General features: G+C 38.7%; 2 protein-coding genes across 2 annotated transcripts; both read left to right on the top strand.

Moving 5' to 3' along the window:
* The first annotated feature begins 1310 nt into the window (after window positions 1-1310).
* Window positions 1311-8058, top strand: LOC120430478 (craniofacial development protein 2-like). Its single transcript, XM_052711404.1, has 2 exons — window positions 1311-1350; window positions 7031-8058. The coding sequence occupies exons 1-2, from the start codon at window positions 1311-1313 to the stop codon at window positions 8056-8058; spliced, it is 1068 nt and encodes a 355-aa protein (XP_052567364.1).
* A 282-nt stretch (window positions 8059-8340) lies between these two features.
* Window positions 8341-10020, top strand: LOC120430477 (uncharacterized). Its single transcript, XM_039595574.2, has one exon. It carries the CDS (start codon window positions 8341-8343, stop codon window positions 10018-10020), a length of 1680 nt encoding a protein of 559 aa, XP_039451508.2.
* The last annotated feature ends 15530 nt before the right edge of the window (window positions 10021-25550 follow it).

Below are 25550 nucleotides of genomic sequence, written 5' to 3'. Positions count from 1 at the left end.
TCCCAAGTTATTGCCGTCTGCTCGGGCACAAAGTATTTTTTTTTTTTTTTTGACATTAAATCCAGAATTTCCATGTGCAATCCATACAGAACTGCAATCGAAGTTCAATTTAAAAATACGGCTTTAATTAATTCGGTAAAGAAACCCATTGTCATGTTTTGAGCGCGAGTGTAGAACTTTTTATAAGATCGTGCTGATTTGGTAAGGAAACGGTTTCATTATGAAATATAGCGTTTCATTGATAACTTTTCAACAGAAACCATTTAAGACAATCGAGATCATCATCATAGAGATTTTATTGAATGCAAAATCTACCTGGCCAAATGTAGTTCTATATTTTCCCAGAACCCATCAACCTCGTCTTATCGATCCCATACAGAAACAATTGATTCATTATTGTCCATGTCCAGTGGTGCTCATCAAGGCTTCTCCCCTCCCGTGAAACCATGTGCCACTGTTTTGTCCATCACAATCTCACCGTATATTCAAAGAGACCCTTTCCTCCCCGGGAACCAAAACTGCCCACAAATTGTGTTGTCCAATTATGTTTAACCACCATCATGTCCATTCTTACACTTGCCCCCCCGTATGTATGCAAGCAACCCAGCCAGAACGTATCAAGCCATGTATCGCTCGAAATTACTTCGAACAAGGGTCTCCGATATAAGCGTTGTGGGGGTGGAAGATTGAAGCTGGACAGATGCTGCTGCTGCCGTTATTGCCAACCTCGGCGTTTTCTCTGCCGGACCGGTCTCCCGGGGGACCAAACAAGCTGACCGGCTTGTTGACCATCGTTTGGGTGGCAGCGCAGGACCCCTTGCAGGATAACCCCTGGAGGTTGTATCTTGTTCACGTCATGCAAACACCCCTTAGCTTGATTGGAGCTGGGCAGTGTTGCCAGAACACACAAGTTTAATGATAGGTATTATTTTTTTCACTTATTAAATTTTTATTGCTCTTCATTTTCACATGATAAAGGCCGATAATATTTTATTAATTTTCTAGAAGCAATGTGACGGTGAAAAGTCTCATCACTGCCAACAAGTGCAATGCTGGAAGGAAGGCCACATCCAACCAATCCACCCTCCCTCGCCATTGTTGACGATAACAGTTTTCCCATTCATCCGCACTTTGCGCCGAACATCGCGCCATCGTCATCAGTCTGGCATAGCAGCTTTGGCCGGCTCATCCCTCACGGGAGAAGCTTCTTTCTCGTTATGGAAGAATGTGCACTAAATTGATAAAGCGTCATTCAGGGCTGGGAGTTTTCTCCAGCATTGATGGCCAAAGCGAGAGGCGGTTTAGCGGCGATGATGCCGATGATGATGGGCGAGATGCTGATGAAGCAGTGTTGCCAGCAGTCAACTGAACGACGGAGATGCCTTGACGGGAGGCCAACTTTTTTGGCAGTCTGTTTAATACCTTCTTTTTGTTCTTTTTGGGCAGCCCGAAATCAATGTCCCGAGGATGGCATGCACGTCGGTGGAAATTTGGGAAAGCTGTCCATCACCTCAGTTGTCAAACTGGAGATTGAATGCATGCCTTTGGAATCACGAGGAAAGTTGCTCGTAGTGGTTTCGTAACAATACGCAGAATGTGAGCACGACGATGCGATGTTGTGGTTTTTAGTCCCTGTACAATAAAGTGTACGGCATGGCATCTGTTCAGCGAAAGGACCTTGCAGATTTTTGCAAGGTTGATGTATGAGATGACGAAGGGGCAATTTTCCAATGTTGCATCATATTTCATTAGCAAATTTATGTAATTATTCATTATTTAAAAGATTTTTAATGATTCTAAAATCACCAAAAAATTAAATGTAATTTTGATAATATTATAGAAGGCATCCGTATTCATTTACATTCGTTTTTTTCTATTTTCTGTATTTTTATTTTAAGTAACTCCAGGGAGACATCCATAAACCACGTGGACACTTTTTTGTAATATCAGACCCCCCATTGTCCATACAAAACAAATATTTTTTTTTGTATGGAGCGTGGACAATTTTGCATTTTTTAAATGTTCAATAATTTTCAATAGAAAAAAAAATAATGATGGCAAAAATCGAATAGCTCAGTAATTTTGGTGTAATTTTTGTTGCGGAGTAAGTATTTTTGAAAAAAACAAGGCAACTTTTTATTGCATATGAAAGTTTGGAACACCACCTTTCATTTGAAGGGTAAAAACGAAAATCTTTCATAGGAACTAGCACCAGTTATCATCGTTTTTCTACATTTTTCCTACGGGCCGAACATACGATTTCATCTAGTTTTTGTTGGTGTGAGTCCTGTTGTTAAGGATTTAATTTTTAAATTCAATTCAGTTTATTGATTTAGTTTATCGAATAACAGTAGTTTTGTTTGTGCAGTAAAGAGTTTTGTGGAATCCATTCAGCTGTTTATGAGGCATTATAAAAGGAAACAGGAAAACTTAAACAAAAAACCAATCAATATTGCTTATGTTTCAAACCAAATCATGGGAAACATGGGGCGAATGGGGACAGCTGTTTAAGTCTAGTTGCTGCATAATTGGGGAACATATCGTATGTTTGGCAGGTTAAGCACTCGCTCCTCACTTCATCCAATTTGCTGGTTTTAACTATCTTAACAACTTATTATGTAAAACTGTTGATTGAAACTTGCTTGTTTAAGTATCAAAGTCGCGAGCAAAAATAGTTTGGGAATCAGTGACCTATAACCTTCAATGTTATGTTAATTATAAATTTATCTTTTTTTCTCTTAGAGCTTTACTTTATTATTTTGCTATGAATTTATGTCGAGTAAAGATCCAACAAATCCCGATAAAATCTTATTAAGATGTTAGTAAACATTCCTTTAAATAAGAATATATTTTTTTATAGTTTTAAGCGAGCAAAATTAATCTTATTTCTCTAATAACTTGGCTTTTTTTAAATGATTTCGAACGCTTAAATATTTTATTTCAAAAGTTCAGCTTATTAATTTTATTCGAGACTTTGTTAGATAAAACTAACCAAACTAAGATTTTCAGTAAAATGTCTAATATTTTTAAATGAAATTGATTTGAAAAGTCCACAAATTTCCAAATATCTCCTCGTATATCAAACCAGAAACGCAACAGGAGTGTTTATTTGAAAGTTATTGCATAGCCGCAGGACGTCCTTTCTCTCGGTGGCAGTGGCACCACCAAAGCTCACAACTTTCGCACTACCTGCTAGGTCGGTTTTCTCCCAGGGAAGAAGCATCCTTTCACATAAATATATTTTTTCAGCCCTCCTCTGCCCAGGCTGAGCTCTACCATAGATGCTGGTGCATGTTGGATGTTTTTGAATATATGCAGAGTTTATTTGCAAAAACAACACACACATACAAAGCATATGTTGCACACTTGTGGGTAGCCTCGAATACCGAGAATGAAATATTGATTTGAAATGAGAAATGTTTGTTCCTTGGAAAATGTAAACATGACCTTTACCAGTACAATTCAGAATTACTGTTTTTAATGTTTTATATCCAGAACCTTTACTGAAAATTCAGTTCAGCAGCAGTTTGCATCCTATGCAAATCTTACCCAATTTATCTTAATAAAAAAACCCCTGTTTCAAACCACATTTTTAACCAAAATCCCCGGCTTGTTGCTCAGATTAGCAAGGGATTACCTCCTTCGGTGGTTGAACGTCGATTAATCTTCATTGTTTTGAAAGGTGTGGGTGGGGGAATCCCACGCTGTGTACCCAACGACGTACATGATGTCAGCCAAAATCACGACATAATTTAGTAGCAACCACCTCTCCCCATTTGATTAAGTCTACCCATCACCACCCACTTCACGCAAGGAAAAATCGACGCTGGAAGTCGCTTGAGTATTTCCCCGCTCGTAACTTTGTGGAAAATCCATTAACGTGCCATCATTCATCGTGTTACACAGCTCGGTCGTCGTGGCAAGTTTTCCTAGAATTTTTCCGCACCAAACTTATTAATGGGTTTTCATTCTTTGATAAGCCTTTCGACGCGAGAGAGTGGCATTAAGCTGGTGTTAACAACGGTGTAAAACTTGACGGGGCAAGGCAGTTGTTTTGGCATAATTGATTCTGGCCGTTGATTTTACATTTTGCTAGGACAACTTAAATCACTTAAGATGATAAATGGTCTTGTCTTGTTTTATTCAACTTAACAAAAAAGCGTTCACGTGGTTTGTTAATAGCCCCTGTAACTGTGTTGCTTAACCGAGCACATCAACCAGTATTTGGTGCTAATTCGAATCCAAGCAAAAATTCTGGAGGGTGTAATCAGCCCTTTTGAGTAAAGCTGAATTTCAACTCTTTTTTTTATTTATTTTGCAGTGATGTCACATAAAATAAAGTTACAATGAAAAAAGTTTCCTTTCATTCCTAAAATTTTTGCTGAATTATTGGCTGATGCACACACAAAAAAAAATTCCGAATGTTACAGTATTTATGATGTAACACTTTTGCACTTCATTTAAAAATTTAAATTTAAATGCAATTTAATGTAAACTTGCAACAAACTATACGTAAAAACATGATTTTACGTGTGTTTCATCTTTTCCGTGTCAAGTAAATTCACACTTCTTGTTTTCTGTGTAGTGCCGCTTGCAGGATCTTTTGCATTTCACCAAAGCTTATTTTGCCGAATGAGCCAAATAAAACTGAAAAAAAAATCAAATTATTCGCTCTACAGCATTGCCTTGGCGTTCTCAATTGCGAGATTCCTGCTCGAAACTACACACAAAAAAATATTTCCGAATTTTACATCATTTATGATGTAACACTTTTGCACGTCATTAAACATTTAAATTTAAATGCAATTTGATGTAAATGTCCAACAAATTATACGTAAAAACATGATTTTACGTGTGATTCAACCGTTTACGTCGAATCTCACGTTTACATTAATTGAGTTTACATGTAATTCATTTTTTCCGTGTCGAGTAAATTCACATATTTTTTTCTGTGTAGGTGTCCGAAGGCTTGATTGTTGAGGCAATTGCAAACCTCTTTTTACATCTAAGCTTCCATCCACTACGGGATTTGAACTGACGACCTTTGGATTTTAAGTTCAACTGCCTATCAGCGACTCCACCGAGACGGGACCCAGGGAGACGACTCCTACACCTGGACTGAGCTATCGACCTAACACTTCTAGGTTAGACCGGGGCCAACATTTGCTTGCCCATCAAACGGAAGGCGTGATCAGACAAATCTCGTCTCAAAATATGCCACCGGGACCTTCTGGGATTGAACCCAGACCGACTGGGTGAGAGGCAACCACGCTTACCCCTACACCACGGGTCCCGGCTAAAACTGAAAGTATTTTTAATTTTGTGAACAGCTCAGTTTTATGCAAACGTTGTTCTAATTTACTCAACAAAATCCAAAGTAGCAAGTAAAACATCACTTTTCATTTTTATTTTTTTTGTTGAACAATTGCTGCGCAAGCGTTATTATACAAGTGTCATACAATTTTGTCAATTGATCACATTTTGATCAAAAAACCATTGTCTACAAATGCCAAATCAAGCAACGGATTACGAAAAGTTCATTTTGAAATTTATTCTGACTTAAATTAAACATGCTTGTAGAACTCGAAAAGCAAAATGACATTTGCAGACATGATGTTTCATTTCAGTTTTCTAAACATGATAATATAGTAGATTTGACTTTTGGCTTCGGCTGGGATTTCTCGTAAACAAGTTGTTTATGTGTAGTTCGCGTTCGTGTTTTAAAAACCTATATGTATTGCTATGATGGTTGAATACTCACAGAAAATCTGTCCACATCCCTCAATGTGTTATCCCCATCTATATTTGAAAATCATTAAACAAAATACTCTAAAACTGTAAATTGTCATTCATGATTATTGATTACCAAGTATAAGTGTCCAACCTAATAAATGATGTCAGAAACAAACGTTTCACCTAACACATTGTTCCAGCTCAGTTGTTGGTGCAAATCCTCAATTGCCACATTATGGTCAACATCACACGACCGCAAAAGAAGCTCAGCTCAGAGAATGTGTTACATTTCTGCATGTACCATCATCAGCTTGCACTTAGCATTCGAGCAGTCAAACCAACGGACAGACAGACAGTCCGACATTCCTACTTCTGATAGGTTCATAAAACTCCGGTCACACACATGCACGCACACACACATCACGTTCACCGTTGTGGCTGGATATGGAAAACCTTCATTCCTTGCTTGGGCACACCAAATACTCGGAAAATTGTTTGAGGAAAACCTCAAACACTTTACATATATCCATTTGATGTTTGGAGGGAAAAGGACTGTTGGCACAGATCATCCATACATTTCGTGACGTAACAACGTAAGCTTTTACAAAATGGGTGTTCTGCTTGCGTTGTAACGTCACGGAAATTTTCAATGCTGTATCTTTGCGAAAAATTGACCAATTTCGATCTACACAGTAAAAAAAATCAAGGTAAAATTTCATCTAAAAAGGAATCCATCTTTTATGTCAGAAAAAAGCTTAAATTTTACCTCTAATAATGTGTAAATTTACATCTGGTAGACGCTAGGAAAGCGAACGACTGGACAACGCGTACCATAGGTACTACAAGTACCGTAGGTATAAAATAGACCCACCAAGTGGTCCTTTAGCCTCTTGTTCAGTAACTCCGATACCCTGGCCTCCCCGCGGCGCTGGCCGGGATACTAGTAACCATTGGAGAGATCGGGTAACCAACCCCGGTGGGAACTTTGGTAGTATGCTGACAGGGTAAGGGGGGCTCCACCCTCTTCGGAGGGTGTAGCTGTACCGTTAGGCTTCGAGACAAAAGCCCCCGTTACGGTGTCGAGAGAAAACCGCAGCTGGGTCCCGGAAGCTGCAAGGTGGCAGCCCCACCCCGAGACTAGGTATTCGCAGCCCTGGTTAGGCGGCATACCGAAGCGAAACAACAACTCAGAAAAACAAAAGAAGAAATTCAGGACGGATAAATCGGCATCAGACCAGGCGATGTAAAAAGGACAACGAATGGAAACTCGGTACTTGGAACGTTCGAACTCTCCAAGATCCTGCACGTGCTGGCCTTCTTGCCCGGGAGCTGCACAAGCTGAACGTGCATGTGGCCGCCATCCAGGAAGTTCGATGGCCCGGTCATGGAGAGCGAGAATTCACGGCGGTGGACCCCATCGCCAACACCTCTTTCAAGTACCACATCTACTACAGTGGCGGCGAAAAGGCGATGCATGGAGTCGGTTTCGTAGTGATTGGGGATCAGAAGAACCGAGTCATCAAGTGGAAGGTGGTGAATGACCGGATCTGCGTGTTAAGAATAAAGGGCAAATTCTTCAACTACAGCCTGATCAACATCTACGCGCCGACGAACGACAAGCCCGATGACGATAAAGACGCTTTCTACGAGCGTCTCGACAAGACCTATGGAGAGTGCCCAAGACACGACGTGAAGATAGTCATCGGAGACGCAAACGCGCAGGTCGGAAGGGAAGCCTTCTTCCATCCTGTCATCGGCAAGGAGAGCCTTCATCCTCGCACGAATGACAACGGCCTACGTTTGGTCAATTTCGCCGCAGCCAGAGTAATGGCTATCTGTAGCACCTTCTTTGCGCGCATGAACATTCGGAAGCACACCTGGCGCCACCCGAATGGCGAATCGTGCACACAAATCGATCACGTTTTGGTGGATGGTCGACACTTCTCGGACGTGATGGACGTCCGATCGTACAGAGGACCGAACATCGACTCTGATCACTTCCTGGTAGCGTGCAAGATCCGAGCTAGGCTGTCGAACGTGTTGACCCCGCGGACTGCGAGGATAGCGCGGTTGAACGTCCAGCGCCTCGCGAGCAGCGACGTTGCTGCAGAGTACAGTCGGAAGCTCGACGAGCGGATCAACGAGGACGCGCCTACGGGTAACCTGGACGAGCAATGGGGAGCCCTCCAGAGCATCGTCAACACAACGGCTACCGAAGTGATCGGCACGACCAGAGGACGCAAACCCAAAGGGTGGTTCGATGCGGAGTGCCAGCGAGTGACGGACGAGAAGAACGAGGCCAGGAAACGTATGCTGGCCTACTAACCCCGAGTAGGCCGCGGGTAATCGGCTCCCCTCCCACTAACATTTACACACAAGATCCTCTGTAATTATTAAGTCAAACGTATGCTGGTTAAGGGTACGCGCCGAAACTGTGAGCGATACAGTGAGCTGCGACGAGCTGAGAAACGAATCCACCGCCGAAAAGAACGGGAGTACGACGAGAGAGTACTTGCCGAAGCTCAAGCACAGTACAACGCGAACGATAAGCGGAGATTTTATGCAACTGTCAACGGTGTAAGAAAGAAAGCGACGCCTTCCCCTGTTATGTGCAACGACAGGGAAGGTAACCTGTTGACAGATAAGACAGCGGTAGCGGCCAGGTGGAAGGAGCACTTCCAACAGCTGTTGAACGGTGAGACGCGAGAGGGAATCGTCGAGGACAGGATGAACGTTGAGGATGATGGAACAGCTGTGGACCCGCCTACGTTGGAGGACGTGGAAAAAGCCGTAAAGGAGCTCAAGAACGCGAAATCCGCGGGAAAGGACGGACTTCCGGCCGAACTTTTCAAGCACGGGAGCGCGCGGATGATCGAGATTCTGCATCAAATCGTCCAGCGAATTTGGTGCGAAGAACAGCTTCCGACCGACTGGTTAGACGGGCTCATCACCCCAATCTACAAGAAAGGGCAAAGACTCGATTGTGGCAACTATCGAGGCATCACAATCCTCAACTCAGCGTACAAAGTACTATCCCGAATCCTGTGGAGCAAGCTGAGACCGTTGACCGAGACCTTTGTCGGCGAATACCAGTGCGGTTTTCGAGCGGGTCGGTCAACGACGGACCAGATGTTCACTCTGCGACAAATCCTCGACAAGTTCCGGGAGTACAACCTGCAAACACACCATTTGTTCATCGACTTCAAGGCGGCGTACGATTCAGTCAAAAGAAACGAACTTTGGAAAATTATGCTAGAACACGGCTTTCCGGCGAAGCTAATTAGACTGATTCGTGCAACGCTCGACGGAGCAAAATCAAGCGTGCGAATAGCTAACGAGACATCTGAAGCATTCGTTACGTTGGATGGATTGAAGCAGGGCGATGCTCTCTCTAACTTACTGTTCATCATAGCATTGGAGGGTGCTGCTCGAAGGGCAGGCGTGCAAAGAAACGGAACACTCATCACTAAATCGCACATGCTGCTTGGATACGCTGACGACATCGACATCATTGGTATTGATCGTCGTTCAGTGGAGGAGGCGTTCGTCCCTTTCAAGCGGGAAGCTGCGAAGATCGGACTGACCATCAACACTGCCAAGACCAAGTATCTGGTTGCTGGCAGAGCGCGTGGCAGTGCAGGTGATGGTGTTTCGGAGGTGGAAATAGATGGAGAAAGATATGAGGTGGTGGATGAGTTTGTATATCTTGGTACACTTGTGACGTGCGACAACGATGTGAGCTGCGAAGTGAAACGGCGGATTAGTGCTGCAAACAGGGCCTTCTACGGTCTTCGTAGCCAGCTAAGGTCCCGCAGCCTAAGGACGCCTACGAAAATCACGCTGTACAGGACCTTGATACTCCCTGTAGCTCTTTACGGTCACGAGTCGTGGACGCTAAAGGAGGCTGACCAGAGAGCACTTGGGGTCTTCGAGCGGAGAATCCTGCGTTCTATCTTCGGCGGCAAGCAAGTAGGAGACCGGTGGCGCAGGCGCATGAACTTCGAGCTGTATCAAGACTACAAACATGCTGATATCGTAAAAGTCATCAAGCACGACAGGCTAAAGTGGGCTGTACATGTAGCCAGAATGTCGGACGAGCGGGCGGCTAAAACGATATTCAGCAGCGAACCTGGACGGGGTCGTCGGCTTCGTGGAAGGCCTCGTACGCGTTGGCTGTGTGCAGTCGACGAAGATGCAAGAGCGGCCAACATTGTGGGCGACTGGAGACGAGCGGCCCAAGATCGAGCATCCTGGAAATCTTCGATTAGTTCAGCGTTGGGTCGATAGACCTGTTGCTGATAAAGTAAAGTAAAGAAAGACGCTAGGAAAAAATATCTGTAATCCCAAAAAAATATCAAACCGGCGATAGTTATATCTAGCTTACTAAGTCCGCGCCCCAACCCGCACGGGGATCTGGTACGTTTCGCTGAATGGACATTTCGCCGAATTAAAAAAAAAATAAAATTAAAGGTAAACAAAAATATAAAAACACCAAAATTACCAAAAGCTAAAACAAAGAACGATTCATGTTTGAAAGAATGCAAAAACTCACAGAAGTATTCTCAAACCGTTTTTTTAATTCGGCGAAATGTCCATTCGACGAAATGTCCATTCGGCGAAATGTCCCGCACCCCCGCACGGCCATCTCGCCGCTGTGAAAACTAGACGATCAAAGCCAATAGGGGGATGGCGTCGCTATTTTTAGACCACGTTTTCCACTTTTTCTCATCGAAACCGACTACTTTATCGACTTCATTTTGCTGGGCGAGATAGGACGCCGTCTATTTTTAGACGATGACTCAGCACTTTTCCACTCTTGCACTTAAAAAAACCAGATGGCAGCACGATGTAACGCCACGTCCCTATGTAGCTCTATGTGTTCCGTACATTGTATATGTACCCTATATGCAGCAAATACAGTATACAATGTACGGAACGCATAGAGCTAGATTGGCTTTGATCGTCTAATTTTCATAGCGGCGAGATGGCCGTGCGGGTTGGGGCGCGGACTTAGTAAGCTAGATATAACTATCGCCGGTTTGATATTTTTTTAGGATTACAGATATTTTTTCTTAGCGTCTGCCAGATGTAAATTAACACATAATTAGAGGTAAAACCAAAGCTTTTTTCTGACATAAAAGATGTACTCCTTTTTAGATGAAATTTTACCATGATGTTTTTTACTGTGTACCCAGTTGCATTCGACGGGAAATTAATCCTAATTTCAAGATATGATAAGCTGTGGAAAATGGTTCCTGACCACCGGAGAAATTCGGGTTTCCCGAGGTGGTTTTGAGATGTTTTTTTTTGCTGATTGAGGTGCCTGAAAACACGTTATTTTGGTTTATTGCAGTTTATACTTCACTTGCGTCAACAGTCAAGGATATAAATCTTTGATTGTTTGTAAAAGTTGGTTGTAAAAGCCTTAAACTATAGAGTATCCAACCACAACGTCTATTTTGCTATTTCATCAAGTTTTAATTTTTTTTTTTCACTGGTATACTAGCCCGGAGAATGTGTCCTAAAATTAAATATAAAATTGGAACCACTTTCCTAACACCTCGTTCATTATAGATACTCGTTTAACGTATGATCATGCAGGTTTGGAATGATGCCAATGATGCAAAAACTATGCTAGGGAAGCCGTGTTATACGTCTACGTTAAGGTTTAGCGAATTATGATGTTTAGCTCAATGGACAACAAAACAAATTGCTATCAATACCACAGAAAGCCTATACAAATCGATTGGTTTCAAATAAACATGCCGATATAAGCACATTTCCATGCATTTATCCTGACGTATTCGCAACATTCTCTCACGCGAACAGCGACTTCCGTTCCTTACTCAGCATTACCCCTCGCAGGTTTCCCGCTTCATCATCAAGCCGATTCTGCCAACCGCAGACTATTTACTCCCGATATATGAGATGATGAGATGCTCTTCTTGCCCTAACCTATCCACCTATAAGACTTTTGGGCTGGTGTCAGCGTCTTGCTCAGCAGCAGCGGCTTGGTATTTTGCATTTGCATTCCTTGCAAGGATGCCACCCAAACAAACCCGCACATATACTCACCCACACCCACACATTGCAGAGTAATAAACTAAAGCGTTCACCGCAACTGATGAGTTTGTGTCACGTAACGTCAAACCGCAAGGAGCTCGTAGGGCACACATTATTAGTTGCTGCTGAAGATCTGGGATGCAGTAATGGCCGAAACTGTAGTTGCAAGATTTATAACTGAAATAATAGGTATTAAAAAAAACTTTGACAATTTAGCTTCGATAAATTGGTAAAATTGCCTTTTATTAAGTTTATCTTAAATTTTGTATGAGCAAAATTCTCTACCAAAACCGTAAATGGATTTTAATAATATTTTTTGATTTGGCTCAAACTTTTTGGGGGCTTTCCTTATGACCAAAGAAGCAATTTTTTGACATTGGTTCACCCATACAAGTCGCCATACTATTTTGGCAGCTGTCCATACAAAAATGGTACGTAAATATTCGAAAATCTGTAATTTTTAAAGGAAAAAAAACGAATTTTTTTTACCTCAATTTTTTATGTAAATTTTAATTTGCAATCCCAAAGACATTACAGATGTTTTGATAAAGTACCTCGTTTTCAAGATAAAGCGAAATATTTGCAGTTTTTCGATTTTTGAAAATAGTGACCGTGAGTGACCATTTCTGAAAATATGTTTTTTTAAAGGTTCAAAAAATTTGCTATCAATTGTCTAAGAGACATTGAAGATGGGACCTCTTATTACTGTAATACAAATCTTACAGAAATTACAGTTTTCATGTCCGGTTTTTTTTTTAGCTAAAGCTGCATTTGTCAGGGAAGGTAGTATCAACGGTGCTGTGAACATGACAAAAAAATTGTTTAGTTAGTTGCTACAAATAGAAAACGCTAACAAAATTACTGTTTTGGAGCGCCAAAACAGCTAAATCTTAGATCAACACCTTATGTTTATATATCAACGCCGAGCTTCCGTGGCCGTGAGGTTACGGGTTTCGCCTTGTATGCGGAAGGTGATGGGTTCGATTCCTGTCTGGCTCGGCAAAGTCAGATCCCTTAAAAGAGTAAATATGCTCACTGGGAATACTGACCGGTAGGGGATGTGTTTCGACTAGCGGCGTGCTGGGTTTCAATTTCGTGAGTTCAATTCTCGTACCGAGATGATGATGTTTAAAAAAAAAAAAAAAAAAAAAAAAAAAAAAAAAAAAAAAAAAAAAAAAAAAAAAAACAAAATTTTTGTAATTGTTTGCTCTACAACTTTGTAGAACACTGTTACACTCTATAGAAATTACTCTGCAATGTTAGAAAAAACATGAAATTTTAAAATGAAAATTTTTGTTCTAAATCGAAAATGATCCTTCTGGGTAATTGCAGATTCGAAAAGAACATTAAATTTCCCTTAAAATGACATGTCCCAAAAATATTTTAAGATGAGTAACGGAAAGTGGCACAATTTTTTAAAGTATTGGTTGGTTTAGGTAATTTGCAAAAAATACGTTCGTCAAACACTGTTGGTCCTAATTTCACATAACATATATAAAAATGAAGATGGTAAAGTTTATTGAAATCTTAAAGTCCATGCTATCGAAATTTTATAGAAAAATGGGTAAAAATACATTTGAACTATTTGGCATTTTCAGTAGATAAATTTTAGAATTATTTTTCATTTTTATTTTTTTTTTAGAATCACGCTTTTCAATCATGTTTTATTGGCATTTATAACTGATTTTTTTTTTGCAAAAATCTTTTTTTCATTATCTTAAGTACAACCGACTTTCTGGTTGTCGATATTTACTCTTACTTAAAGGATCTCTTCCTTGACGGTCCCTATATGTTTTATGCTTTAAAAATCTCTTCCGTTTGTTAATAATTTAACTTTCTCGTAGCTTGCATAGCAATTTTTTTTTTCGAAATGAAGCTTTGAAGGGTGTTTGACATTTGTTTGTTTTTGTTTGTCTTCATTTTGCATCGTTCTGTGAACTCATGATTCTCTTCTTTGATGGTCCCTTGAATATTGACTCTTATGCTAACTCGATAGGAGCAAGCTTAGTACAAGAGAGCACAAAGGCATCTGAGTGCTGAAAAGTTTAACTTTTTAGCACTCAAATGGAGGCTGAAAGAACTTTTTAGTATTGTTATTTTTTAAACCGGATTTAAAATTGGAAAAAAAGTTAGATGTGATTTATCAATGCATTCGAAAGGTGATAATTTTTACCAAAAAAAAAAAATCCCTGCCATTTTTCTTCAACGGCATTTCCGTTTACTTTCAACAACCTCCACTGTTCTCTCGTCCAAGAATCCCAGCTCACATCGCTGAAGTTGACATACCGCTTGCACGAACTGCGCCGCCTCTAGTGACAAATTTCGAAACCACAAATTGTAGTATATCGGACGACGATCGGACATTGTTGTGTTGCACACCCACATTGCACCTGTAATGAAAGGGGGCGGTGGTTGATTAACACGCGGTGCACGCTGCCTGGTCCTGACCAGGTCATCCGTGGTTGAGAGAGTTCACAGTTCGGTGTGCAAAGACAAATAGAGTGCGGGTGTAAGTTGAGGTTATGACGGTGTTGTTGGAGAATGCCACAAGCACACATTTACCAAGTGGTTTAGAGGTGACGAAAGCCAGCAATTCAGTTGTGGCCTGGTAATTCTGGGAAGTGAGGGTCGAGTTGAATTTTGATCTTTGGGTGGATCTTTAGGAAAGTTCTTGCTGGAAAGGTCAAGAACGAGCTCTCGAAAAATAAAGCAAAGTGCTCAACCAGGATTTGCCGTCCGGATAAGAATATTATTCACAGCATTCCCCTCTTAATCTCGGAGATTTTCCCAATGTTTTCCACCACATTGTTCACACAGATTGCGTCAACTTGGCAGACTTGACCAGCGGACCATTTCCGGAGAGTAATCTTCTTCAGATTCAATTGCAAAGTGCATCCACCCAAAGTGGCAGTCAGATGCAAGAGCTATGGCCAAAGACAATGGTTTTTCCTTAAGCTTGAGTGAATATTTTACACGTTCAAAAGAAGGGAAAACTTTCGTCTTGAGCTAGTTGATTGCTTTTCGAAAGACAAATGCCTTGATTCATTTCAGTAAGGCAAAGTTTTCTGAAGGAGATTTTCAATTTCCATTTGTTGAATCGAGCTTGAACTGCGCTCGAAAGCATTTTTTTTTAGTTTTGACTGTAATTATACAGTGCCAAATAATTTAAGATTGTTGTTAAAAACATAAGTAGTAAACCATCTTTAAACAAGAAAAGTTAATTGAGTACAGAAGTGTGTTGTTTTTTTTACAACTCAATTAGATCCCTAACCTTACGACAATGGAAGCCACATTAGCACCTCATCACATGACTTAATACCATTCTCACCACGGAAAGCCATCAACCGCCATTAACTAGTTTATGGGAAAAGCTGTAACGCAAGTTGGCGTTTAACTTCCGACCATTAAATGCTTTCCTCCAGTGATCCAAGCCAATGAGGCCATACCTACTTGGAAGCTAAGGTGTTTTGAAGAAAGCAAAGAACGTTAAACTAATTATTAAGTTGAACTTTTACCGTTGGTGGTGAGTAAGAAAATTGATGCGTAGAGAGAGGAAGTGACGAATTGATGAACTTGAAAGTTCTAGAACCTCTTTCTATAATTTAAAATTTGACGGCTAGACATCTGAATCACCTAGTGAGTTATGAAAAGAGAGATTTTGTAATAAAATCAATGAAAAGTGAATAACATCACTCAAGGCTAACTATATTTCCAATCAACACCAGTTGAGAACTTTTGTAGACACTTTGTCTTAAGAAAGTAGTCACCAGTCGTCCATTTTCTGGAGCGTGAGAGATATCGTTGTCAGCTTTCCACAAAAGGGTCGAGGTCGAGATCTCGTTGGATCCCAAGTGGCTTTTCCATCTCGCACCTGAGGTGTCGTTGCAGGCCAAGATTTTCTTCGCTTGAGTGTCTTCTCTAGGTTGAAAAGTTAAAGACAAAAGCAGTGATGAGAAAAACATTCTTATTAAAAAAATCATGATCTGCTGTTTTTATTAAATTTTCAGAATTATATAAAAATAAAACGTAAAATATTTCTTAAAAAATCCAAAAATTTCCCACCTCTGACAAACCTACAAATTAACCAGAAAGTCACTGCCCATAAAGAGAGCTTACTTTCTGCCGGGAGCGTTTTCCACCAGCCGGCTTTTGTTCTTTGCTAGATTTTTCACAGCTTTTCAGTGCGAGCACACCAGTTGCCCGGCCAGCCGGAGGCTGTTTAGAGAAAAGAAGCTTAGCTCGCTCACCCTTGGCTTATTTTAAGAGGCTCTTCAAGAGGGAGGCACTTTTCAGAGGAAAATGTCCTGTAGCAACAAAACGCCATTAATCTTGGCCCCGAGTGAGAAGGGTCACTTGTTGGTAGAGAATGGACAATAATAGTTAGGCTTCTTCGAATTAATTACTCTCATTTTATATTTAGCATCTCTAATTATCCATTCCGTTCATAATCTTCACTCTTGACATTCATTAAACTTCAATTGCACTGCATTCACTGCTTCACAATCGCTTCACAGATTTTAGCTTCCTTTTTCAATTTTCCTTGTTTCATTGCCCAACTGTCTAACTGCTTCACTGTCTCCCTGCTTTACTGCTTCACTGCATTACTGTTTTACTTTTTGCTCAACACTACTTCCATTCTTTATTGCGTCACTGCTGCACTGTCCATGCTCACTTCACTTAACTGCTTCATTGCTGCACTGCTTCACTGCTTCACTGCTTCGCCGTCTTACTCCACTGCAGCACTCTTCCCTGTGACACTGCTTCATTGTCTCGCTGCTTTACTGCCTTACTGCTTTCATTCATAATTGTTTCATTGCTTCGCAAATTTGCAGCTTCCTTAATAATTGTCTTTGTTTCACAACTCCACTGTCTCACTGCTTCCATGTCTCCCTGATTGACTGCTTCTCTACATTACCGCTTTACTTTTTGCTTTCATTATTGCCTTCAAAGCTTAACTTTCCCGCTCACTTCACTTCACTGCTTTATTGCTGCACTTCACTGCCGTACTGCACTGTTTCGCTGCCTTACTGCACTGCAGCACTCTTCCCTGTGAAACTGCTTCATTTTTCATTGCTTTACTCTTAGTTCAGCACTGCTTCATTTTTATTGTTTCACTGCCTCACTGCTTCACTGCCCCACTGCTTCACTGCTTCTTGCTTTGTTGTTTTGTTGCTTGAAGATTTACTGCTTCACTGCTGCACTGTCTTCCTGTTTTACTCTTTGCTCAAAACTGATTCATATTTCATTGTTTCGCTACCTCACAGATCTTGCTCACTTTATTTCACTGCTGCTCTGCAATACTGTTTCACTGCTTTACTGCTGCTCTGTCTTACTGCGGTTCTGCTTTCCTGAAGATTTAACGCTTCACTCTACACTTTTCCCTCTCCACAACATTACTGAATAGCTGTTTTGCTGCTTCTCTGATTCACATCTAACTGCTCCACTGATTTGCTGCCAAAAAGATTTACTGCTTCACCTTACTCTCTTCTCTGTTTCACTGCTTTACTGCATTTCTGTTTCGCTTCCCTTTTTTCTGTTTTATTCGAGACTTTAAATTGCTTGCAGTTATTCTAAATACCAAAAAATGTGATAGTACATTTCAAACGAAATGTTAACCTCCAAAAAACGCCAAGTCGTGAACTTGAGTGGCTTTCCCAAAAAACGAGGTCGTTTTTCTTCGCCCAAAAGTTAAAACGATGCCGCATAATCGCACTTGAATCTCCCAACCACTCGCTCATCCGGCTCAAGAGGGCTTCCACCCGTTTGATCGCGTCGTTTTATCGCCCGAGAATAAGAGGTAAATAATCTTCCCGAGGATGGGGCGTGCACCTTCCGTAACTCGATTTAAAATGGTTCTTTTTTAGAGCGGCCAAACGGGCGGGGACGGAAAAGGCTTCAATTATTCCTCAACTTGAAGTCGCTACTGCTCTGAGGAAAAAGGATGAGCCGATCTTCCGCCGCGCACGCTTTTATCATATCTGCGTGCTCTTCCCTTAAATTGCATTTTCGTTTCCGTTCACGTTGCTCTGCCGAAGCCGGTTATGATGCCTGCTGGCTTCGCATGGGACCGTGAAGATGTGCTCTAATTACGTTACATCATGACGAATCAAAAAGAGGGGCGAATGACACGTGGGGAAAGTTGTCATGGGTGGAGTTAACCAATTTTTTTTTTGTAAATGCCGAAATCCTTCAAAGTACTTTTAAATAATGTTTCAAATGAATTATTTCGTAGTGAAGAGTGAAGAGTAAAGAGTAAAGAGTAAAGAGTAAAGAGTAAAGAGTAAAGAGTAAAGAGTAAAGAGTAAAGAGTAAAGAGTAAAGAGTAAAGAGTAAAGAGTAAAGAGTAAAGAGTAAAGAGTAAAGAGTAAAGAGTAAAGAGTAAAGAGTAAAGAGTAAAGAGTAAAGAGTAAAGAGTAAAGAGTAAAGAGTAAAGAGTAAAGAGTAAAGAGTAAAGAGTAAAGAGTAAAGAGTAAAGAGTAAAGAGTAAAGAGTAAAGAGTAAAGAGTAAAGAGTAAAGAGTAAAGAGTAAAGAGTAAAGAGTAAAGAGTAAAGAGTAAAGAGTAAAGAGTAAAGAGTAAAGAGTAAAGAGTAAAGAGTAAAGAGTAAAGAGTAAAGAGTAAAGAGTAAAGAGTAAAGAGTAAAGAGTAAAGAGTAAAGAGTAAAGAGTAAAGAGTAAAGAGTAAAGAGTAAAGAGTAAAGAGTAAAGAGTAAAGAGTAAAGAGTAAAGAGTAAAGAGTAAAGAGTAAAGAGTAAAGAGTAAAGAGTAAAGAGTAAAGAGTAAAGAGTAAAGAGTAAAGAGTAAAGAGTAAAGAGTAAAGAGTAAAGAGTAAAGAGTAAAGAGTAAAGAGTAAAGAGTAAAGAGTAAAGAGTAAAGAGTAAAGAGTAAAGAGTAAAGAGTAAAGAGTAAAGAGTAAAGAGTAAAGAGTAAAGAGTAAAGAGTAAAGAGTAAAGAGTAAAGAGTAAAGAGTAAAGAGTAAAGAGTAAAGAGTAAAGAGTAAAGAGTAAATTGTTACAATTGAAACGAACTAAGAAATAAAAGTAAAAAAAATGAAGCACTCAGTTCAAGGCTCAGGTTTTAGTAGTCAGGGTTAATTTTATTTCTCAATTTATTTATTCTGCATCTCTCATTTTTGAACGCTCATGAATAAGTTATATCGAAGCATTTTGAGCTTGGAAATAAGACACAAATTTTGGTACACGTGGTAGAGCTTTGATTGGATTTTCATTTTGAAGATTTTTTTCTATCTTGAAGAAGACTCGTCGTTCTGAACACTTCCACAAGCATGATTTTGATTTTAATCTCATTCAGCTCACAGTTCTTGATTTTACGGGTTTCCTAAGCTTTTATCCTCTGGTGAGATATCGAGTAGGTCCACAGCCAAGCCCTAGACCGCAACCTTTAACGAGGAAGGCGGAATCCTCATCAAAGTGGCTCAGCTCATGAATAGCACACCGAGAACGTTTCAAAATCGATGATGGTGGAGAAAGCGAGTAAATTTATCCATCGATAATCGCTTCCCACATACGCGTTCCGTTAGATACCACCGCCGGCGACCTTGTTTGTCCCAAATCAGGGTTGAAACGATGATTTGAGACACTAAAATAGTCAATTGTGATAATTTTATATGAAATTGCTAAAACTCACCCGCCCTAATGTAGGCAACTATCCTCTAAGTAGGCAAACCACACCACACTTCAACCCTGCTCAAAAAGGAACCCAGAGCCCCGAGAAGAACCCGTTCAACCGGCACGAATGACGCGATGAGTATGCGCGCACCGGATGGACGTTGATGAGGTGGCCTCAAACCAGTTCATCAGTCAGCCATGTGCAAAATTGTTGCCGGAATTCCTTCACCGCACCCGCGACCGCATACCCGCGAACAGGATAGGGTAAAAGTTAGTCAGGCGTGTGCCACCTGTAAACCAACCTAAGCCAAGTGTCCCCGGCAGGTTTCACTTCTTTTTACTGTCATTTTTTATGGTATTCCTCGTCGCGTTGTTTGATGAAGTTTCATCCGGTGTTTTTTTATTTATTTTATTTTCGTGCAAAACTTCGGAACCTGATGAATATCGGAAATCGTCGACTTCTTGAACTCTAAGAAAAGAAAGAGCTTTCAGATGGAGGAATGTTTGGAAGTTATTTCGATGCTGGGAAAAAGATTGAAGGGAAAAGGGTAAGAAAGTCGCTTTGATAAACTTCGGAAAAATCAAAGGGTTGGTTGAGCTTGGGTTGATGTTTAAAAATTACGAAGGAGATAATTCAGTGGGTTAACTTGCTTGAAAACTTCAAAGCGAAGATGTGTTCTCATTTTCACATTTCATAATTTAAACAGAACAATCAGCAATTTAGGAATCTGTTTCACATGTTACTCACTAAGAGAGAAATTCAAAACTGATCGAGTATTTTCGTAAAAAAAACAGCGGAACGAAAGTAAAAAAAAACATATTAATATTTTCATTTGAAGGTTTAACGTCAGCCGCTGCTAAATGTCCTATTTTTGAAAACATTTCAAAGCAAAACATCTTTGAACTTTTTTTACTTTATTTTCAGTTGTTTTTAACCTCTCACAGTCTTGTTATTTAACGTTAAGTTTTAATGGGAAAAATTGTCAAAATGCATGAAGAAAAGCAACTGCTTCAGTTTTTACCTGAAGAAGACGCAATAACTATTAAATCCTTACCAATTTCAAAAACCAAGATCTTCATTAAATTTGGAAAAACTTTCTCGAAGACACCACACTTTTATGATTTTTTGCTAAAAAGTTATTAGCTTCCGGAAATGTCCCTTCTTGCGCAAATCTCTTTTTTGGATATAATTTAGATGAAAATATATAGCTCTTTACAAACGTGTACCGTAGGTTTGTACAAAATCATTTGGCAGTGCTGCCAATTTTTCTAAAAAAATATTATTTTTGATAAACTCGGAAAAATCAAAATACGTTTATGATTTTATTTTGAGATTAAAAATGAAATTTTCAATCAAAAAGAACTCTCCATAAAATATGATATCGTACAAAGTTTTCAATTATTACCTCAAAAAATTCATTGTGCATTTCTGCTTCCTTTTTGTAGTTTTTCATATTTTTATAGTCACTTATTATTGTTTTTTGAATGTTTTTCGCATTTTTACCAAAAAATTTAATCTTTAGCTTTTTAGCTGGAGCACATTGCTTTTAACCCCAGTTTGGAACACATAAATTTACTGCATACTTTTTTTGACAGCAAAGCAGAAGATATTGTACAAATCTTATAAACATAAAAGAATGTTTTTGGTAAGTTGGCAAAGCTCATAGAATAAATTAAACCAATAAATCTAAATATTTGAAGATACAAAATTGATTTGAAAATGTTTTTTTTTATTTATTTTCACGATAAAAGCCCGTCAAGAGGAGTGCTTGAGTTTAGTTGCAAAATCTTAATTCAAGATACAGTAACTAGCAGAATAAAACTTTCTAAAAATGTTCAATTTTTCGCCCTTTTTATAACTAAGGTTGTGGAACAAGTTTTAAAATGAAGATTTTTCAGAAGGAGTAGGATAAATACGATGAGTGCTACAGGGCTGAGCTGCAGGTTAGTCGAAGTTAGTCGTCGACGAACAAGTTTAAAAAATAAAAAATATTTAATTCGCCCGTCTTAAATAATTTGGAGCCCTCTGCCGAAATTTAACAATGATGAACTTAACAAATTGAGAATTTCTGGCCATTTATTAAAAAACATCCATTTTAACTCTTAGCTATGCATTTTAAAGCAAATAAAGACTTTTTAAACCAAATAATGAACATGCGTGGTTTTATCAGCAACTGTAAACAAATCTATTGTTTTGTTTTGGTCAACTATTTAAGTAATAAATATGGAAAAAATGCATAAGGACTACTTTTTTAATCATTTTAATGTTAACTGTGGTTTTTGACACGTTTTCTTTGATATTTTCGGAAATAAATTTGTTAAATAGTTTGTTAGGTGTTGATGTTGTTTTAATCCATTTCTGTTAACAAAATTTATTTGTTTACAATGAAAAGTTAGCAAATGTCCTCTTTTAATATTTATATCTACCATTAGACTCACACCATGCACCAAAACATCAAATATCGGTTAAATCTTCTATCTATATAAATAAAAAAAATTCAACGGTTTTGTTCGAACGCGAATCAGTTCAATACGGAGCGTCGGATCGAGGTGCTCTTTGTTGCGTTGGGTTCGTATAAGCCCAAGGAAGTTTTATACGCTAACTAATTGACACTTTGGCCACTCTGGAACCGATTCCGAAGCATCGGCAAATTGTATGGAAAAAGTTACGTAAAATCAAATTTGATCACAGGAGGCTGAATAAGCAAAAAAGCAAAAAACGTCAACAAACGAAAAAAAAGGCAGAACGAAGTTTGTCGGGTAAGGCTTGTTTGATATAAAAAACAACAGTTTTCCTATAGTGGACCCGGGTCCACATTTGGATTATGGCCCCGGGTCCACTATAGGAAAAGTAGGACCATAACTATCAAAAAAACAAACTTTTTTTTCAAATGGCTATTTTTCTGCACAAAATCAAATAATTGATGAAACAAATAGTAAGACATGTTCAAAAGACTTCAGATTTCATTGTTTTGTACAAAGGGTAATGAAAAAGTGCTTAAAATATTCAAAAGTTGTGAAAAATACTCGTCGGCTCTACTAGGGGGTCCACTAATGGTTAAAATACCCTAAGACCTTATCAAAAAAAGTCATGTCAATTCTGTCTTTACAAAGAATCTAAACCTGATTTTTTATGAAAAACGTAATTTTACCCGATAAAATATTTCGATGCATACATATTCTGATTCATGCTGGTAAAACACAACTTTCTATGTATAAATCTCAGATGGGGTATCTCGGTCTATAATAATTCAATCATGTTTTTGAATTTTTTGAATGTACCTTTACTGTTGTATAAAGCTTTTTGTGATACTTCTAGTTGAAAAATTTCGAAAATAAGGCTTGAAATTTGAAATTTAGTTTTTGCATGAAGAACAACATTTTTCTCAAACAACAGCGAGTCCAGCATTCTTAGTAGCATTCATTGCCATTCCCTTTCGACATTTCATTACGCTTATCAACATGCGGTTGCGAGTCTCTAACACACATTTGTTTTCCTTTCATTTCCGGAGCCTCCATTGTTCTACTTCATCCACTTGCTTAAGCTTATTTTCTTATTATTTTGTTCACATTTTTCCGTTCAAAAGACGAGCCTAGAAGAAAATCCTACCTCCTGCTGGGCGCTCCGCCCACCAAAATCCCAAGTCCGTCCATCAGTTTCACTTTTCGTTACATTTTTCGACGCGCCAGGAAATTGGAAATGAGGCACAGGAAAATAAATTTAATATCAAGCTAGAGGAGAAAAAGAAGGTAAAATAGCTCCACATGAAACACGAGACGCGATGGTGGCGAACACACACACACATTCACGCACACAGGAAGTCACGTTCTGGAATGTTGGTGAAATAGGGACAACGACGAACGAGCTTACTGTTGCTTGTTGAAGAGTCGGGTCGGAAAGGAGGAGAAGAGACGAGCTTGATAAGATTTTGATAAACTTTTGCACACCCGGGAGTAAAGCAATTGATTTGGGGACGGAAGGATAAGAAGGTGAACAAATTGTGGTAGAGGAAGGAAATGAGTGATTTTTTATGGAAGATGGTTTTTGCCAAGGAAAAATTGAATTTATTGAGCGATCAAAATGTCTTTGATCACCAACAAATAGGAAGAAAGAGGTTGAAAACGCATTGCTGGTTTTATTGTTCATGATGATGAGAAATGAATCTCAACGACTTGCCAGCAGCTAACAGAATTAGTCCGATGATTGAATCTGCAGACTTCATCAATCGTGAATTGAACGTGGAATCTTAATTAGCCAATCTGGAAAATTGCAATCATTAAATTGGCTTATTAATAAGTTATTTGGTTGACGTTAGTTGATGACGAGAAGATAACTCTTAACACTTCAGAAGCATAATATTTTTTTGTTTCAGCTAGAATATTTTACGATTGTTTTAATATTAAAATCGCCAATTTTCTTGCTCTGTTACGGTGTATCTAAAGCGGAAAGTATCTTCTCCGTAGTATTATTTTTAGGGAAAGAAGGTGTTTTAAAGAAATTGCATGCACCTACACAATAGTAAAAACAGCGTTTTGTCTTTCAAAAGCATTAGTAAAGAAAAATGTATTTTTTTTTTGAAAATATAGGATTTAGGACCATCTAAAACCGCGTGACAAATATATTTTGTATGGGAGTGTGGACAATCGCAAGACCCCCCCCCCCCCTATGGTGTCCACGTGGTTTATGGATGATGAATATATTGAATATACTTGTTGCATATAACTTTGCCAATGATTTGAAGAATTATTTTGTTTTTTTTTTTAGATTTAGACACATTTTGTTGCGATTTAAAAAGCTTAAATTTTTTGGTAAACAGCAAATAGGCTACAAATTATCTTCAAACCAAATGATATTTGAAAGAAACTTATGTACATTGGATTTTTTTTAAATGCTAAAATATTAACTTTTCACGTCATGTAACGATTTCAAAATGTTTCAATATCAACTTTAATAAACAATGCGTTCTTAATGAATCATTCAAGTTTTTCAAAGTTTTTTTTATTGTTTGTAGTTAATAACAGTTTTTATGCCTTATTTTTTCTCGTGTTCAGGAGATTATTTTGAGGAAACTTTTTTTCTACAAAAAACTCCTGTCTTTTGTTTTATGTTTTTCATGTTCCATTTTTAGTATTTTAGTTAGTTATTGTTTGTTTATGATAATATTTTGCTTATTCTACCACTTCTCATCAATAACTTTTGCCTATCTAGTTTGTTCATGGTTTTGAGTCACTTTTACAATTTTTGCTTGTTTTTCACATTTTCTTCTTCAGTGCCTTCCCGTTCTTGGCAAGATCACTTGCGACAGATATTTAAACACATTAAAAATGTTAGATAAATGAGAATAACTACATTTTTCTTCTAAATTGTTGATCGAAAACCAATCTAAACTTCACATAAAAATTAACTGTTTCAAATTTGACGTTGATTTTTGGCAAGCAATGGCACTGCACCGATTGATACCATTATCATTTAAATTGTAAAACATGCTTAAAAACATAACCTGGGACATTATAAAAATTACTGCATATTTAACAAAATAAAGGAAATATAAATGAAAAACATAGCCAAAGTTGACCCTATAGAAATAATGTTTGTTTTAAATATTGGCAAGGTCAGATAAAACAAGTCAATCTTCAAACCTTAACATTTGCTAAAATTTTAAAAGTTCTTCTTTCCAACGAAATTTAGAGATAAAATGTTTTGTTTTTTTTTCCAAGATTGTCCTATGGTATGCATTGAAGAACAAAGGTTGAAGGCTATACTATTCTAGATCATCACACAATTTTGTTGCAAATTCAAACCAAAGATACCTTAGAAAAAAAAAACAACTTTACTCTCAATCTGTGAATTATTTATTTATTGAAAACTTTTTTTTCATTCCTTTCAATTTATTCTTGATATTGACGAAATAAAACTCCACCATCCGGTATCAACTGATGTGCTGAAACATTGAAAAAACTTCGTCGATAACATTGGATCGCAAAAAAGAAGCAATGAGTAATTCTCGCTGAAAGTGGACCACTATTTACACAAGGTGCTCAAAAATCAAAAGCAATGTACTTTTCCAATAGCCCCCACCAAGTTATGAAAGAAACCTTGTTTGGTTGGTTGAATTTGTCCTCACCTC

The sequence above is a fragment of the Culex pipiens genome, unplaced genomic scaffold, assembly GCF_016801865.2.
Source record: "Culex pipiens pallens isolate TS unplaced genomic scaffold, TS_CPP_V2 Cpp_Un0006, whole genome shotgun sequence".
In the NCBI taxonomy this organism is placed as follows: Eukaryota; Metazoa; Arthropoda; class Insecta; order Diptera; family Culicidae; genus Culex; species Culex pipiens.
This window is presented reverse-complemented; position numbering and strand designations above follow the sequence as displayed.